The 19,860-nt window shown below is 43.0% G+C and overlaps 1 protein-coding gene across 1 annotated transcript in view; it reads left to right on the top strand.

Annotated features, from left to right (window-relative positions):
* The window catches only part of CHRNB3 (cholinergic receptor nicotinic beta 3 subunit), an 80,208-nt gene that overhangs the window by 23,364 nt on the left and 36,984 nt on the right, over positions 1-19,860 (top strand). The window contains exon 2 of the mRNA XM_063919491.1: positions 1,309-1,463. Coding sequence (XP_063775561.1) covers positions 1,309-1,463 — 155 coding nt within the window. The remainder of the gene's footprint in view (positions 1-1,308; positions 1,464-19,860) is intronic.

Raw genomic sequence — 19,860 nt, 5'->3', positions numbered from 1 at the left:
TCTATACCCCATGGTACTGAAGTGGACCCCAGCATACTCTATGGACTAGGAGAAAAGGATTTACCGGTAGGTATTAAAATCCTAATTTTTCTGAGCTTCTCACTGAGGTGTCCAGCCATTGGAAGCCCCTCTTTAGTAGTGTTATCTCCCCAGAACGCACAGGCAGCATCCGAGTATCAGTAAGCATAGCCGTAAGTGAAAGGCGGTTGCTAGAGGTGAAGGCACATTCAGGCATTTTTATTTAAAATAGTGTACCCAAGGGTGCTTTGGTAGAAATATTACATGATCCGAATACATGACACTACTCTGTTAGTGTGTACTGAAGTTCTGTATGGTTTTTCCAAATTTAGAATTAAGGGGGACATTTACTAAGCAGTGATAAGAGCGGACAAGTGAGCCAGTGGAGAAATTGTCCCATCAGCCAATCAGCATCTCTGTATAATTCTATAGCATGAAAACTATAGATGTTACTTCAGTGCTGATTGGTTGCCATGGGCACTTCTCCGCTCTTATCATTGCTTAGTAATATCCCTTTTTCATCTACGATGCGGGTCGCAGCCGGAAGCCTGACACGGGTGCTACCCGGCTGCGACCCGCATCGATGGCCCCTTTCCCATCAGCAGTCACCATCCCGGCATATTTCCGGGTTGGTGACGCTGCTGGTGACGTGGCAGGGGTGGCGCTAGGAGATCACATGATCTCCCAGCGCCGCCCTTCCATACAGTGTAAACGTGAGACGTGTCGCATCGACACGGCTTCCGTTTACACTACAACGTTACCCGGATCATTCCCATGTCCTACCCGGGTAGGATTCCCGGGTCACTTGATCCGGGTTTTTACAGAGGGACCCTTTTCCACTACCAAAAAACATGGGTAAATGCGTGCCCCTGTGCATTTACCCGTGTTTTTTGAGCTAGTGGAAAAGAGGTATAAATGTCCCCCCTAGGGTTGATAAATAGATATTCATCTAATCAGTAATTGATTACTGTACACAACACCCGTTACATCAATGTTTCCATTGGGAAACCAGGTGGGTGGTAAGGCTCAAAGGATAAAAGAAGAAAAACGTACATGAAATAAACTCCATTTCTATGCTGCCCTCTGAACAGTGCGGCTCTAGCCATGTGCCTAGTTTGCCTGTATGGTAGATACACCTCTTTCTGCCATTCTGGCTATTAAAAGAAGATAAATAATGAGCACTGTCTATTTAGGATAAAACTTACAATGTATGTACACTCGGAAATTGATGTATTTTAATGAAGCCATTAATGAATGGGTTTAATATCTTTTCTTTCTGTGGCCATACAGCCTTCTGCAGCAGTTCACATCCTTTGGCAGAAATAGAAGACTCACTCCTGCGGAACCTCTTTATTGGATACCAAAAGTGGGTGAGGCCGGTGCAGAATCCCAATAAGACTATAAAAGTCAATTTTGGCTTGAAAATATCACAGCTTGTGGATGTGGTAAGAAGTCATTAACATTATATAGTTATATTGTGGAAACATAGAATTTGCCAGCACATAAGAACCACTTGGCCTATCTAGTCTGCCCTATATGTACACGCACACAATTAAGGTCCATTTTTGTCAGGAGCCAGTTAACCTTCCAGTATATGTTTGGATTGTGGGAGGAAACCGGAGTACCTGGAGGAAACCCACACAAGCATGGCCATTGTGGGAATCAAACCCATGACCTCAGCGCATGAAAACCAACTGTAAAGCGGAAAGATGTGTATAAGTCATTAAAAAAGTAAAAAATAGGGACTTTGGGAGATATCTATCAAAGTTAGAGAACAGCATATATACAGTAGGACAGACCAATTTTCTTTTCTTTATGCACAGAAATGGACAGCTATAAATGTGTCACTGTCAGTGCCGTAACAGAACAGCAGTGCATCCTGTGCCGCCCAGTCCTCTAAACCTGTGACATCATGACATTATACCTAGGGGGCAATGCTGCCAGTTCTGGGAAGAAGCGCTTTGTAAAAAGCATCCTAAGGCAGCTCCACAACTGGCATAGATGCTTTGGGAGACATTGCAGTAGAACTACTGTCTGCAGGGCGCCACTTCAGGCAACCTGAAAGCCATGTGCAGATGCAGTGGGGCAGTGATGCTGCCACGCACAGGAGCCTGCGCCCTAAATAAATCGAATGTTAGTAAATACGGGGATTCAATATTCGTTCATGTAAAAGTACCGATGTTTTGCTGATATTCAATTTTTAATGGGATTCGGTTTTATATATGATCTTACATCCCATTTTGCATCCAAAATTTAATGAAAATTTAATACATATGCCCCCCCCAAACCCCCCTCCCCCCAAAAAAAATATCGACCAAAATATAACATTAGTAAATATACCTCTACATGTATATTTCTGACAGTTTGGTATATGTTTTGGTATAATATTTAAATAAATGCATATTTTATTTAAAAATGTACATTATGGTATAATGGGGTGATTCCGAGTTGATCGCTCGCTAGCTGCTTTTAGCAGCATTGCACACGCTAAGCCGCCGCCCTCTGGGAGTGTATCTTAGCTTAGCAGAATTGCGAACGAAAGATTAGCAGAATTGCGAATAGAAATTTCTTAGCAGTTTCTGAGTAGCTCCAGACTTACTCCTACACTGCGATCAGTTCAGTCAGTTTCGTTCCTGGTTTGACGTCATACACACGCCCAGCGTTCGCCCAGCCACTCCCCCGTTTCTCCAGACACTCCCACGCTTTTCCCTGAAACGCTTGCATTTTTCCGCACACTCCCAGAAAACGGTCAGTTTCCGCCCAGAAACACCTACTTCCTGTCAATCACACTACGATCAGCAGAACGATGGCAAAACTTCGTTACGCCGTGAGTAAAAAACCAAACTTTTGTGCAAATTTACTTGGCGCAGGCTCGCTGCGTACATTGCGCATGCGCATTTTGCGACTAGTCGCTCTGTAGCGGAAAAAAATAACGAGCGAACAACTCGGAATGACCCCCTATATGTACAATGAAACCCCTACTCCTTCCAATAATTTCCTTAATTACTTTCAAATACCTGCCATCTGGGAGGGAGGTGCTGCAAATAAATCACTTGATAAATATGGTGGGTTTTACTCTTTACAGGAAAAATCATTACAACAAGTGTAGGGTTTTGAAAAATTGTGGTTTGGCGGTGGGTTTGCCTTTAGTAAATTAAGGGATTTCAACATTATCAGAAAACAGACCAAAAACTGGACAAACCTCCCTTTTAATAATTTTTCCACCAAATATACCCTTAAGTAATTCTTACAGTGTTTTTAAGAATACCAAACACATAAATACACTTTTTGAATTGTTTGTTTCTTAAGCTGGGTATACATTAGACAACATTTTAACAGATTTGGATGATTCCGATGGATCGGAACGATAAATCATTTAAATCGTCCAGTATCTACGATCTATCACAATGCCGATGCGTGTACCCGCTGGTCATTCCTCGCTTCTTCTGATCTTTTGAATATGCAGGAAGATTTGTAAATATTGTTAACTACAGCATACTCCTGGATGTGGCCACGGATTATATCTTTTGTAAGATTGCACAGTGTGTATGCACTAAGGGCATAATTCAGCTTCAGTTGTAGGGGGTCAATCCGAGTTGATCGCTCGCTAGCAGTTTTTAGCAGCCGTGCAAACGCATTGTTGCCGCCCACCGGGGAGTGTATTTTTGCTTTGCAGGAGTGCTATCGCTTGTGCAGCAGAGCACCTGCAAAAACAATTTGTGCAAAACAAGACCAGCCCTGGTGCGTTGATTCTAACGTTGGAGGGTTGGCTTTTGACGTCACACACCCGCCCAGCGTTCGCCGAGCCACGCCTGTGTTTTTCCAAACACTCCCTGAAAACGGTCAGTTGCCACTCATAAACGCCCCCTTCCTGTCAATCTTCTTGCGGCCGCCTGTGCGACTGAAAACGTCGCTAGAACCTGTGCAAAACCACAAAGCTCTTTGTACCCGTATGTCGTGCGTGCGCATTGTGGTGCATACACATGCGCAGATTAGCCGTTTTTTACACTGATCGCTATGCAGCGAACAACGGCAGCTAGCGATCGACTCGGAATGACTACTGTAGTTCAAGGGCCCAGCACAGCCCCCCCCCCCTTTCCCCGCTGAAATGTGAGCGCATCACTAAATAGCAATGCACTTGCATCTGAAGGGTAGCTTACCTTCAGCTGACCTTCAACTGTGTGCAAGTGTAACTAGAAGAATTGATGCTGTTTTGAAGGTAAAGGATGGTCACACCTAATATTGATTTGATTTAGATTTCTCTTCTGTTCATTCACTTTGCATTTGGTTACTTGATAAAGACTATTATCTCTACTATTTTTGAAAGCATTCTTACTTTAAAACAATTTTCCACAACTGCCTGAAACTGTTGCACAGTACTGTACATAGGGGCTAATTTAGACCTGATCGCTGCTGTGCATGTTCGCACAGAAGCGATCAGGTCTACGTGCGATTGCGCCGGCACCGCAGTGTGCCGGCGCATGGCCAGGCAGAGTCGGTCGCTGGGCGGGAGGGGGCGGGCCGGCTGCGTTTGGACGCAGTTTAGGGGGCGCGGGCCGGGCAACGCAGGCGTGCCCGGACCATTGGGGGGGACGGGCCGCAGCAGCTGCGTGACGTCACTTGCAGCCGCTGTGACCCGGACAGTGACGAGTAGCTCCCTGCCAGCGCGCAGGAGCTGCGCTGGCTGGGAGCTACTCCTGCAGTACAAAAGCATCGCTGCTGTGCGATGCTTTTGTACTTGTACGACGGGGTAGGGCCTGACATGCGTGGCGAACTAGCCCTGTGCTGGGCGTCCCCCCGCATGTCAGGGAAGCTGATCATAGATGTGCTAAATTTAGCACATCTACGATCAGGTCTGAATTACCCTCCTATATAGTACTGTGCAAACATTTTAGGCAGGTGTGGAAATGTATTGTGTGTGTGTGTGTGTGTGTGTGTGTGTGTGTGTGTGTGTGTGTGTGTGTGTGTATATACACTGCTCAAAAAAATAAAGGGAACACTAAAATAACACATCCTAGATCTGAATGAATGAAATATTCTTATTAAATACTTTGTTCCTTACATAGCTGAATGTGCTGACAACAAAATCACACAAAAATTATCAATGGAAATCAAATTTATTAACCCATGGAGGTCTGAATTTGGAGTCACCCTCAAAATTAAAGTGGAAAAACACACTACAGGCTGATCCAACTTTGATGTAATGTCCTTAAAACAAGTCAAAATGAGGCTCAGTAGTGTGTGTGGCCTCCACGTGCCTGTATGACCTCCCTACAATGCCTGGGAATGCTCCTGATGAGGTGGCGGATGGTCTCCTGAGGGATCTCCTCCCAGGCCTGGACTAAAGCTTCCGCCAACTCCTGGACAGTCTGTGGCCCTGTGGATGGAGCAAGATATGATGTCCCAGATGTGCTCAATTGGATTCAGGTCTGGGGAAAGGGCGGGCCAGTCCATAGCATCAATGCCTTCGTCTTGCAGGAACTGCTGACACACTCCTGCCACATGAGGTCTAGCATTGTCTTGCATTAGGAGGAACCCAGGGCCAACCGCACCAGCATATGGTCTCACAAGGGGTCTGAGGATATCATCTCGGTACCTAATGGCAGTCAGGCTACCTCTGGCAAGCACATGGAGGGCTGTGCGGCCCCCCAAAGAAATGCCACCCCACACCATTACTGACCCACTGCCAAACTGGTCATGCTGGAGGATGTTGCAGGCAGCAGAACGTTCTCCTTGGCGTCTCCAGACTCTGTCACGTCTGTCACATGTGCTCAGTGAGAACCTGCTTTCATCTGTGAAGAGCACAGGGCGCCAGTGGCGAATTTGCCAATCTTGGTGTTCTCTGGCAAATGCCAAACGTCCTGCACGGTGTTGGGCTGTAAGCACAACCTCCACCTGTGGACGTCGGGCCCTCATACCACCCTCATGGAGTCTGTTTCTGATCGTTTGAGTAGACACATGCACATTTGTGGCTTGCTGGAGGTCATTTTGCAGGGCTCTGGCAGTGCTCCTCCTGTTCCTCCTTGCACAAAGCCGTAGGTAGCGGTCCTGCTGCTAGGTTGTTGCCCTCCTACGGCCTCCTCCACGTCTCCTAATGTACTGGCCTGTCTCCTGGTAGCGCCTCCATGCTCTGGACGCTATGCTGACAGACACAGCAAACCTTCTTGCCACAGCTAGCATTGATGTGCCATCCTGGATGAGCTGCACTACCTGAGCCACTTGTGTGGGTTGTAGACTCCGTCTCATGCTACCACTAGAGTGAAAGCACCGCCAGCTTTCAAAAGTGACCAAAACATTAGCCAGAAAGCATAAGAGCTGAGAAGTGGTCTGTGGTCACCACCTGCAGAACAACTCCTTTATTGGGGGTGTCTTGCTAATTGCCTATAATGTCCACCTGTTGTCTATTCCATTTGCACAACAGCATGTGAAATTGATTGTCAATCAGTGTTGCTTCCTACAGTTACATTGTGTTGTTTAAGTGTTCCCTTTATTTGTTTGAGCAGTGTATATATAATGAGGTCTCTTTCTCCCTCCCAGCAACTCATCACTTCCCTTCCACCCCTTATATAATATATACTTACTGACCCCCTTCACCCACACCCACAACTGTACAATATAGTTAATGATCTTCAAACCCCTAATATATTTAATGATACCACTCTCACCCCCACACCTTATATTTTTATTCACTCTCCCCCACCCTTTATGTAGTTCATTAATCTCCCACCTCCACCTTATCAAATATATTTAATTATTTTCTCACCCCCATCTGGTCTCAGAGCTGACTTGCGAGTCCCAGCACAGTGAGTCAGGCAGTTTCAGAGTCCAACAGTAACTCCAGCCTCCCACCACCACTCGTTTCATTCTTGGGGGATGAGACAACATATACATAGTTATAGTTACGTCTCCGCCGTCTCCAGAGTCTCACATTCCGCTGTAGAGCAGCAGAAGTCACAGGAAGAATGGCATGGCAGACATTTTCCTGGTGACTTGTGCATGCATAGTAGAGAGCTCCCTCAGAACAAATCACTGGTGCCATGTTCCCAGAGACCTGCGCATTTGCAGTAATCTCTGGCACAAGTCTACAGCATTGTCAGAGAGAAGGAAGCCCAAACAGAGCTGGCACACATGCCCCCTATTTAGTGTCGGACTGGGGCATGAAGGGCCCACCGGGGTGATGCTATGGTGGGGCCCATGCACATGGGTGTGGCTAGCTACCACAGAGGCCTTATACTGCACAGGGCTATGATGCATATTCTACAGTACATTGCTGTTGTTAACCATTAGAGAGTATATGGTCTGGGCCCATTTATAAATATATATATAGTGAATACTGCTAGTGCAGTCATGATAATATGCCAGATTAACAACAGTAATGCACTCTAGAAAGTAGACCATAGTCCTGTGCAGTATCATGTAACATAAATATAATGTATTTCTAGTGGGTATCCGTTCAGATGGTCGACAATGTTAAGGTCGACACTCATTAGGTCGACCACTATTGGTCGACATTGACATGGTCGACATGGACAAATGGTCAACACATGAAAATGGTCAACACATGAAAAGGTCGACATGGATTTAAAAAAAATATTGGATTTTTAACTTTTTAATACTTTACCATTCACGTGGACTACGATTGGGAATAGTAACCTGTGCCGAGCGCAGCGGCAGCGGAGTGAGGCACCTTGCCCGCAGCATGGTGAATGAAGCGAGCCATGCAAGGGGACGCGGTACACTCATTGGGGTTCCTGGTCATGTTACGGAAAAAATGACACCAAAAACTGTTAAAAGAAAACAATGTTGACCTGTTAATGTGTCGACCTGTCATGTGTCGACCATTTTCATCTGACAACAATTTATCCATGTTGACCATGTAAATGTCGACCAATATTGGTCGATCTAATGAGTGTCGACCTTAACATTGTCGACCATTCATACCGGAACCTTTCCAGTGCACAGTCTGGAATCTGATCACTAGAGGAGGAGGTGGGCCTACACGCGGTGGGGCCCACCAGGGTTTTCCCCTGTACCACTGTGGCCCAGTACGGCCCTGCCCCTATTTTCTTAAACTGCCCCTGCATGGCACAGGGCTAATTTTACATTTTACAGTTTGTACAAAAAAGTAGGAAATGCAAATACTTCAGTTTGAACATATCTCCAACCAACTGCAACCAATTTATAATAGAATGTACATATGTTTGTGCGAATCAGTATTCCTGTGCGTTCATGGTAATCCTCGGCTAATGCTGTCACTGGTGAGAAAGTGTTGACATTTATGTAAAATAGGTCATAAAATAAAAACAGCTGAGTGAGCAGAGCTGCAGACCTAATTTCTGCAGATCCTGGTGTACTAAGGTGGATGAAGGAGGTAACGTCATCGTATCCATGGTTTCCCTGGGATGCTCAATATATTGTATATCAGTATTATATTCTATGCAGGCAATGTGGGTTTCTAGCATGTTCAAATCATGGTTGCAAAGCACAAACAGATTTATTAAAAATGAAAAATAAGAAACATATGTTACAGTAGTAGATAGAGAACCGCTTTTCATCAAACTTTTGACAGGTGCCCCGCCCCCTTAAAGCCCCACCCCCTTTTAATTGTGTTTAATATAAAACTGAGATCAAATGATATAAAACTGATATCAAATGATTATTGATTGGCTATTAAGAACAGAATCTGACCCTTAGACAAGCAGCATTTATATTAAATGACTAACCAAAAAAAGCTTATGAAAAAGGCGTATTATACGGTATTAAAGCCAGGCAGTTATTGCGGTGTCGATAAATATTATAAGGCTAATAAAGGCAAGTTCAAAAGGGCGGAAATTAAAAAATGGTTTCAAGAACAAGACGCTTACACGTTACATAAGCCGGCACGAAAAACCTATAAAAGGAACATGATTTGCGTATCGGATATAAATCAGCAATGGCAATGTGATCTGGTTTCGCTCATAGACATTGCAAAGTACAATGATGGTTTTATATATATATTAACCATCATCGATATATTCAGTAAGAAAGCGTGGGCGGCCGGTCTAGCATCCAAGAATGCGACAACAGTCGCTAATGCTTTTGAAAAAATATTCCAACAGGGTTGCGTGCCAAAGAAGTTGCAAACCGATAATGGTAAAGAGTTTTTAAACAAAATCTTTAAAAAAGTGTTAGAAAAATATGGCATACATCATTTCACAACCAATAATGAAGTAAAAGCGGCCGTTATAGAACGCTTCGATAGGACTTTAAAGACAAGGATGTGGCGTTATTTCACAGCGCGGAACACGTACAGATATACAGATGTTTTACAAGATTTCATAAACAGCTATAATAACACATACCATAGAACGATTAAGTGTACACCGTGCGATGTGGGGCCCTCTAACGCTTTGAGAATTTTCAAGACGACGTACGGCGATTACTTTAGAACTGAAAAAATGACACCGCGTATAGCCGTTGGTGAACATGTACGTATTTCCAAATATAAGGATGTATTTCAGAAAGGCTATGAACTGACTTTTTCTGAGGAAATATTTGTAATACGCGGCGTGAACACTAAAGGTCTTAAGCCGCTTTATACGCTGGTGGATCTCTACGGCGAAGAAATTATTGGCTGTTTTTACCCCGATGAGTTACAAAGCGTACCCAAAAACTATAATAGAATATACAAGGTGGAAAAGATTTTAAAACATAAGACGGTCACCGGTTGGAAATACGCGTTAGTCAAGTGGCGCGGGTACCCCGCAAAATTTAACAGTTGGGTTGACGCAACAGAGATAAAAGATATATAAAACGTGCCAAGCTCTAAACAAGACGAGCGATGGATGACAAATCGTTTTACATAACCTTACCCAGCAATGCCTCAGCGGATACTTTCCCGCAAAATAAGATTTCTAACTATACAACAAAACTTGCAAAGTCGATACACTTAAGCGGTGAGTGGGAAGTCGCTCTTACAGAAATACAATATCCGCACACGTGGAATACCTTGGATATACAAGATTGTAAGTTACAAATAACACAGGATGTTATGTTTTCCAATCCAGTTGTGGAATTCGCAGCCGTGTGCGTTAAACCCGGATTTTATAAAACAATTGACGCGCTACTGGACGTAATCAACGCGGAAATAGGGTGACATAAACTGGATGGCGGATTAAGACTAGTGTACGATCCGCTTGAACGCGTTGCGTTGTAACATGCGACAGTAAGCGGCTGTATCATCTTACAGCCGGTGATAAACTGACGATGATCCTTGGTTTACAACCTAAAACTAAGATTTCTAAACCATGCGCCGACATCAAAGGCGGCCAGTATACGCTGTACGTGTATACTGACATTATCGAACAACAGAGGGACGGTGATAGCTACGTACCGCTACTACGCACAGTTGAAATTAAGGGATATAACAACGAGGTGATCACAATACGATATGAGAAACCCGATTACGTACCATTGTGCAAAGCGCATTTTGACACTGTAGCCATAGAGATAAAGAACGACCAGAACAAGAACATCTAGTTTAAGTTTGGTAAAGTGATCGTGAAACTACACTTTAGTTAATAAATATTGTGTTTGCAACGTCTAAACAGAATGGTCGCTGTTAAAAATTTATGGCGATCCGGATCTCTACGCACAGTATTATAAAACGCAAGCCGGTAATGGATTACCAGGTTTTCACGGCAGCGCATACATGTACGGCTGCGGTTTAGGCTGTATTTTTCTAAGTATTTTCAGAAAAGCTGTTCCTCTTTTCCGGAGAGGTTTAGAGTTAGCTAAACCGCATATGAAGACCGTGGCACGTAATATAGCAAAAGACATTATCGGACATGACACAACGGCCGTGATGAATAAGATACACGATGCGAACCAAGCAAAACAAGATGGTTCAGGACTAATATATACAAGAAAAGGCGTGTCTAAAAGAAAACGGAAGCATATGATAGCGCTTCCACCTTGGGACATACCCTTTTTAAATAAAAAACTGAGATGACGCAACTCAAAGAAGACGAGAAAGCCGAAGTGCTCCGTTGGTGATATTTTTTAAACATGTCTTTCATACACCACGAGTCCGCTGAATGCGCAAAAACAGAGCTGGATCTTTTTGACGTGCCCCCGACACAAACTAGCATAGAGAAAAGTCTATACATCGAAGTTCAACCTTTAGCGGCATTATCCGACAGCGCCGCTTGAATTTTATATAAGTCCAGTGGCGAACACTACTACAATCTGAACAACATGCTGCTGTACGTGACGTGCAAGATCGTACGAACCGATAACACACCGAATACCGCAAGGTGCGCGGGTCGCACTTATTAATTACCCCATAGCGACTTTATTCAACCAAGTGGATGTAACTTTGGGCGACAGGCTCATATCACAATCCAACAATCTTTACGCATACCGCGCATACATTGAGACTATATCGAATTACAGCTCGGACGCTTTGTCAACAAAGCACACAACAGGATTATTTTACAAAGATTCGGATGGAGAATTTAACAACACGGTGCTGGACGGACTGAATACGGGGTTCACAAAACGAGCAGGAGCGACAGAGCAGAGTCGCACTGTTGAATCGCTAGGACCGCTTCACTGCGACCTTTTCCATCAACATAAACTAATTTTAAACGCCGTTGACCTGAAGATTAAACATCCAGAAACAAAGACGCATTCTGCTTAATGTCGGCTGAGGCGGATGCCTTTAAAATACAGATCACAGCAGCGTCCCTGTTCGTGAAAAGAGTGCAGGTCTCACCGGCCATGCGGATTGGGCACGCGCAGGCCCTGCTAAACGGCAATGCGAAATATGCGATTGACCGCGTTGGGATGAAAATGTACAGCGTACCAGCAGGCAGTAGAGTATTTAATCTAGAAAATCTATTTTTAGGTCAAGTGCCGAAAACCGTCATAGTCGGCTATGTGGATAACGAAGCATTTTCAGGAATCCATAACCGGAATCCCCTTTTGCTGCAAAACCATTTCAACCAGACTTTGAACACGGTAATGCTGTAAGAGAGTATATGTCACTCATACAGATCACAAATAAGCAGAAATCTGACAATGGTATACTGATTGACCGCGAACAGTACCTCAGAGGTTACGCACTATTTGCTTTTGATCTGTCGCCAGAGCAGGAATGTGGAGAACACCTCTCCCTGATAAGAACAGGCAATCTACGCGCAGAATTTCGCTTTGCAGAAGCGTTGGACCGGACAGTCAATGTGATAATATATGCTCTATTTGATAACATCATCGAGATTAATCAAAGGCGCGATGTGCTGTACGATTATCTATAAATGAAATAAACTAACACTACGCTGCTGAAAAATGAACACATTACAGATAAACTGTATTCTGTACGCTGCGCAAAGCACACGGCATATTTTTAAAGGAACGTATCCGTGTGATCTGTTGCCTACCGATAAACTGACGCATTACCCATACGCATTTGTGATCAACACGCATAGCAGCGGGCAGCCTGGTGAACACTGGTTGGCTGTTTATTTTAATGAACATGGCATTTATTTCTTTGATTCCTACGGTCTCTCGCCGGACAGTGACATTTTCCCAAAGAATATCATAAAGTATTTACATTTTAATTCAAAAAGTATTTGTCACCAAAACTGTCGGTTACAAGATTTTTCAAGCGATGTATGCGATCAATACTGTATTTAATTTATATTTTTTATGTGTAAAAACTACAAATATGATGATTTCTTGACACACCAAAAAAGGGTTTTTGTTGGGGTTTACTTGGCGCTTCAATAGACTATGTGGCAGCCTCGTAACTTCTATAGGACTTATCCCAGGTAGTCCAAATGCATACGAAAAAAAGTGGAGTGAAGAAGAAGATGGCGCTACTGTGTCTACGGGAAAGAATAGGTAGAAGGGCCAAAACAGATACTTATCCTATGGATATCCCTTGGGTCCTTACATGGAGTCCTGGAACAGACAGCCACCAGTGGAGCCTTGAGCAGACAATGGACAACAAAGCACTGTCAAGGACCCAAGGATATCAGTTTCTCTCACTGACTCTAAGCTGTGTTCCAGTTATTCTGCTACCCTGATCTGCAGTTCACCAGTTCTTAAGTATTCAGCTGTGCTCTAGCTGTTCCAGTTATTCTGCTTCCCTGATCTGCGGTTCACCAGTGACAAGAAAAAATAAATATGATCATACCTGTTGTTCTCCAGAAGACTGCAGCTCCAGCAATGGAATGAAAAGGTGTTTGTATTCAGCAGTTTTCATAGATCCCTTGAATTTGAGAACATCTGTAAAAAGAAGATCCATCTTGGGAAGAAAGAACCATATTCATAGGATAAGTATCTGTTTTGGCCCTTCCACCTATTCTTCCCCGTAGACACAGTAGCGCCATCTTCTTCTTCACTTTTTTTTTATTTCTTGACACAGTTTAGTAATGATACAAAACGTAATGACCGTTTAGTTTCAAACTTTGTAAGATGTATGCCAAGAAGCCATTGTTTGAGTCATTATACAGATAAATATATTCAGAATTGTGTAACTTGTTGTAATTACCAATTTGTTTGATGCATTTTATGTACAATGCATCATAACTATGATTATTTTAAAATAAACATCAATGTTTTTAATCTTTATGCTGTTGTGTGTTTGTAAGTTTCTCTCAAAGACAACTGATTAGAATAAAGAAAAAACGGGTCTTTCTAAATCATGAATATATTTTATTAGATCATAAAGTTTATTTACAGATACACTGCCGATGCATTATAATAATATGTCATTTATTACAGTTCTACGCGTAAAAACTACAAATATGGTGATTTCTTGACATAATTTAGTAAAAATACAAAACATACATCATGGTACAAAATAATCACACAAATTTACAAAAATAAATAAATAAACAAACAAACAGTAGTTACACATTAGAATGTCAACCACGGTGATTCCTGAAACAGATCTACGGCTCTTTTCCTAGGTAGTAAGTAGCCGTGCGGCATTGTTAGGCCGGGTGAACTTAAAACATTTATACGTTTTTTTTTTTTAAGGTTTTGCGGTGGTGCGGGCGATGATACAGCAACAACAGAGTCATCGTACACCTCTGCTTTGAAACGGTCTAGGTACATTCTAGTTGACGCATTACTAACAAATGTGGATGGCACATTTAATTCAGACAAAGCACGCATAAATTCAGGCCAGCCATTCGGCATCTTAAGACTCGTCACGCTATGGCTTTGTGTGATGCTTCTTATTAAATCCAGCATGTTGGACCCCTGTACAGCTGTGCCTTTATACAGAAACTTGCCTTTAGCATTCCAGTTTGTGATGTGCTTAGAGCGTGTCATTTTATTCAATAGTATTTCACAGTTTTTTTTATACCTCGCATTAACACCGCTCAGTATTTCATGATAAACATCATCGGCAGCATCCAGATGTGCAGGGTTAATTGTTTCATCAAAGACATTTGTACCAGGTGATAAAAGAGTTAAAGTTGACATTTCACCATCAGTCTGTTTACTCAGGACCAGATACCTCTGCAAAGTGGCCGTGTAACGTTTTGCCTTTTCATATTCTGATAAATTGTTATTCTGTAGTATGTTTATGATCTCTACATCTAGACCTTGTGTAGCTGTTTTACGTATGTCATCAGAATTGGGTTTGTTTTGTAAACGCTCTATCTGTAGCTGGGGCACCAGATACATTTTCTCAGCGTATTCCATCAGCGGTTAGTCAGAAGCCCTGTTATTAATGGAATAGCAAAACCAAGCAACGACCCAATAAATCCCACGGATTGTTTCACCAAACGTTTCTTTTTACCAATGGTGCATTTCTTATTACAAAGAGATTTTATAAGATCCCGCTTCTTTTTAAAGTACTTCAACTGTCTTTGTGGCAATGGTATTTTACCTTTAAGTATGTTGAGGGCTATCTCACAAATGGCAGTCACCAAATCGTTTAAAGCGTTGAATAAAATACCACTTCTTTGGGTCAGTGTCGCCTTTATTAGCGTCTTTAAAAGCGACCAATTACGGCTTATCCGGGCTGACATGTTCACGGCTGATAGGACTATGACAAATGACTAAAAGTTGTGCGTTTATAGCTTTTTAGAGCTTCTCTTTTTAATGACATAAGCCACCGGTTCATCCGGTGTAAATAAACCGCTTCGTAAACGGTATTTGTCAAACGTATTAGTTCTTAAATCAACCAGTAAATAGCCATACGATGTGGATGTCGCATTTTGGAATGCATCCAGAAAGAACCGACTATTAGTGGGGTACATTTGTCTAGCCAGCGTCGTCACCTGCAATTTATCCCGTGGGTTTTTGAAAAGGACCATATATTTTGTGTTTAGATGTATCGTCCTGCTCTTTTTACCTTGGCAGAAGACATTTTGCACTAGGTACATGATACTGAGGTTTCTGTGGTATACATACTTTGTGAATGCTTTCTCAATCTCAGAATTATTACTAGCTGACTCCATCAGATCATCAACAACCGCTAAATTAATCCTATCAAGGGGAAAAAATTGGTCGTTGTTAAAAGTCTCATGTAGACCCTCTATAAAATGCATGCTTGGGTAATCACACAAAAGCTGATCGTACATAGGTTGCCAACAGCCATAAAACCAAACAATATTATCAGGCACATGTGATATGTGCGTAGGTGCATTTCCAGCAACATTTTCACAAAATAACTTTTACCCGAATTGGGGGGGCCTGCTAAAATACATGAGAAGGGGTGTTGTAACCGGACATCCATTCTAATACCCGAACGGGACTGTTGTTAAGTTATCTGTAAGTTTCTGTTTAGGGTAAACACACTTTTGCGTTTTCTGCAGCATGCGCGTTTCTATCTGCCAGTATTTTTTAAATCGTACTATACCGGGTTGACTGAGCACAATTTTTTTCTGATAGTCGCCTTTGGGGTTTAAAGGATAATCTAAGACCAGGTCTTTCAGACTTTCAAAGTTAATGTGTTGAGCGTTATACCTTTAACTTTTAAACAAGTCTTTCCATTGTTTAGACCATAGCCATATGATTTGGGGCCTGATGAGAAAAACTCGGTTATATGGGCACCCGCTGGCAGCTCGCTAGTCAGCTCGCCTATATAATCACCCAATGGTGGATTCCAATCACCGGGCCTGCTGACAAAAATCACAGAATCTTTATCATGGTAAAGACAACGTTCTTGTAATCTATCCAATAGTTTGTACAATTCAATCCCAGCATGCGCTGTTGTAATCGCAGCTATGAATATATTTGTATTGAAAGCTTTGATCTTTTGCATATCTCCAATTAAGCATTGCGGTACTATCATCTATAAAGTCTAAAGCAGACACCTCATAGTGCGGTAAAAACGCACATTCAAAAAGCTTGTCGGGGTCAGACACTAGACAAGTGTTGGGCATGTTATTACGTTGACGAAACTTTCCCCATAAGGAGATTAAAAACAATTTTGAAATTTGTCTTTTTGCGGGGTTGATTTCTATGTGATCGGGTCGTAAAGACACACCTTCATTTTTTTGATAGGCGTCTATATACGCCTGGCGTTTCTCAGAGTCTGTACACCAATCGGGATAACCAGAAGCCTTTTGTTTATCCCTAAGATGCATTTTAATGTAACCTGAAAACAAATCGTCAGATCGTTCATCAAATTGCCACACCTCATAGATTTTACACACTTTGTAACCCTTGTCTACAGCCAGTTTTAACTCAGGAGTACACCACGTACCCGTGATTGCCCTGCATTCATCGCTATGGACACAAGGCTCTGTCTGTCCAGACTCAGCACATGTGCGACATCAGTTTTCCACGCATTTTAACAGGTAGAACAGGAAAAAAAAGACCTCGTGGTGGATACACTTTTACTTTCGCAATACCAAAATACTTAGTAACATCCCCAAAATTTCGATAGATTATATGTGGGTTTTTTATTGGGTACATTTTGGTTTTGTTGACAAAAGGATACAGACTGGTAAAATCATAGCAGTGAATGTGTTCAATGTTCATCCGGCTGTGCTTTGTGATACAGCTTTATGGCGTTTGTACGACCACCATAAAGCGCTGCTCGGGGGTCCAATGGTTCGGGTAATTCTTTACCCTTCAGAAAAGATTGTAGACTCTCATCAGACTATACTATTTTTTTCCATTCGCATTCCCAAATGACACGTGCCTGAAAACCGCATAGTTTAAGAAAGTTAATTCTCACTTGCGTCTTGTGTTGCAGTTGACCGTAGGTCGTTTTAGTCAGTTTGTTTTTATCATCGCCGTTGTAACATGTGCCACAGCCGTAGTAAAAACAACCTTGGAATTCAAACGCCCTTGGTACGCCGTTAATCACGGCGTAACCATCAAGGTGATAGTTACCAACTTTCTTTTCACCCCCTTGTAAAGCTTGTCTTATTTCTATACCTTCTCTGTGTTCTATGTACATCAACCATTGTATGGCCGGTGTTGAATATCGCTTCTGAGTTTTGTGATAGTTATCCCCCGGTACAAGCGCCAAGGTATTTTCTGGTAAAAACTTGCATCGGTACATCGCCATGCAGACCACCGCCAGGGCCGTCAGTTGAAAGGGGTCAATGTGTCTCTTAACAACAACGTCACCTTTCTTCTTAGTTATTACATATCCTTGTTCCGTCATAGCTATAACAGCGTCTCTAAAAGAGCTACATGCTTTTTGTAAAATTTTGACATCCTCCTTACAGTAGCATGCAAGTTCATCCTGAAGGTTGAATGGGACTTGTTTGGCGTTTTTATACCATTCTGTAAACTCTGCTTGATCTTCAGCTAACATGTATTGTACACCAAAATACTCTATTGAGGGCATAGAACCTATGTAATTTTGGTTAGCGGCAGTGTTAAAAAAATGTGGAAAATGGCCTTTGGCCCTTCTTAAGTCTTTGAAAGAAGCAAGGGAGGTGGTGAATGTCTTCTATCTAGCGGAGGTTCAACGCAACCTTCATAGACTGAACCAAAAATTTTATGTTTATGGTAATAGGGCTGGTAGACTGCTGGCGAGGAAGCTGAGAAGTAAGAAGGCTAAAGAAAAAATTCACTTTGTCCATTCGGACAGGGGTAACAGAGTCTACGATCCAGACGGAATCGCAGATGCCTTTGCATCCTATTACTCCAAACTATACAATCTGAAGGGGGACTCTTCTACCTTCCAACCTACAGGCGTAGATATTCAGAATTTTCTGAGCAACTTGCCTCTCCCCTCGCTGTTGCCGGAGTCTTGTAGCTCTCTAAGTGAGCCTTGGACTTTAGCTGAAGTCGAAAAAGCTATTGACTCCCTCCCAGCAGATAAGGCCTGTCACAACTGAGGGCTGTAGACCGTGACTGGGAGCCTCAGTTGTAGGGGCTGACGGGTATTTGAACTTAGGAGGAGATATGTGACTCCTGGACATGCGTAATGCGTAATGACCGTAGCAATGAATGCCCGAGGGCATGACCACGACAACTGGAAATGCCTTAAGTGCTTTTATTAAATAAAAAGTCAAATAACGTGCAAAAGAATAATAGAAAGTCACACGTGATAATTAGGTGCACAATTGGTAAAGACCAGTAACCTGGAATATGGAGGAAAGTTCTGTAAACAATAAATGAAGCTGGGGTTCGCTGGAAGATCAGTAAAGAAGCTGGGGTTCGTTGGAAGATGAGAAAAGAAGCTGGAGTGTGCTGGAACTTAGGAATGAAGGATGATTACTGAAAAGCAAAAGTTCAAACACAGGAATCCAAAGTAGACTGTAGAGGGTTAACACTGGAGAGTCGGGTTACACTGCAGAGTGTAAACACCAGGGAAGTCAGGCTGAACTGCAGAATGGAATTGCAGGAGAAAGTCTGTAGTGAAGCTTGTAGGCTGGAATCACAGATGACAATGGAAGCACTGACAATCTTTTGGGAGCTGGGACAGGATATTTATACCTGCTGCATAGCAGGGATTGGTCTGGCAATTATGACAAGGCTCCAGCACCGTGGATAGGAGGAATAATGTCATGTGACTGGAGTCTAACATGGCTGCGCCCATGAACACACAAAGAAGGGGAATTAAGTACTATAGGACAGGTGTAACAATGGCGATGAAGGCCGCAGTAGCAGAATCACATGCGCCCAGCGGCGCGCGGCGGTCAGCGAGACAGGAGCGGCAGCAGAGGCCCATGGAGGATGTACATCCAGAAGGCAGAATGGTGTCTCAGTACCCGGATCGTGACAAGGCCCCAGGTCCCGACGGTTATCCTGCCGGTTTCTATAAATTCTTTGGGGAATGCTTGGCCCCGGTGCTTTTGTCGGTGTTCAATGAAGCCTCAGAGGCAGGCCACTTCCCTAAAGAGATGCTGGAAGCTCAAATCATTACCATTCCCAAACCGGGAAAAAACCCCACCTCTGTCCAAAATTTTAAACCGATCGCTTTATTAAATACGGATTTAAAAATTTACGCCAAATTAATTGCCAACCGTATCAGCCCTCTGCTCCCCTCTCTTATCAACCCTGATCAAGTGGGCTTCGTACTGAACAGACAGGCACCAGATAATACCCGCAGGGTGATTAACGTGATTGAGCATTCAGCCAGTAGAAGAGAACCCCTCCTAGTCTTGTCTCTTGACGCCGAAAAGGCTTTTGATAGATTGAATTGGAATTTTATGAGATTAACTATGGACAAATTTGGCTTCTCTGGAAGGATCTTGGACTCTATTTTGGCTCTTTATTCCTCCCCTAGTGCACGGGTCTTTGTAAATGGATGCCTTTCCTCACCCTTTAATATCTCAAATGGCACGCGTCAGGGATGTCCGCTATCCCCTCTTATCTTTGCGCTGGCAATAGAACCCTTGGCTGCTTCCATTAGATCTCGGGATGCGATTAGTG

Source organism: Pseudophryne corroboree, chromosome 1 (genome assembly GCF_028390025.1).
Source record: "Pseudophryne corroboree isolate aPseCor3 chromosome 1, aPseCor3.hap2, whole genome shotgun sequence".
In the NCBI taxonomy this organism is placed as follows: Eukaryota; Metazoa; Chordata; class Amphibia; order Anura; family Myobatrachidae; genus Pseudophryne; species Pseudophryne corroboree.
This window is presented reverse-complemented; position numbering and strand designations above follow the sequence as displayed.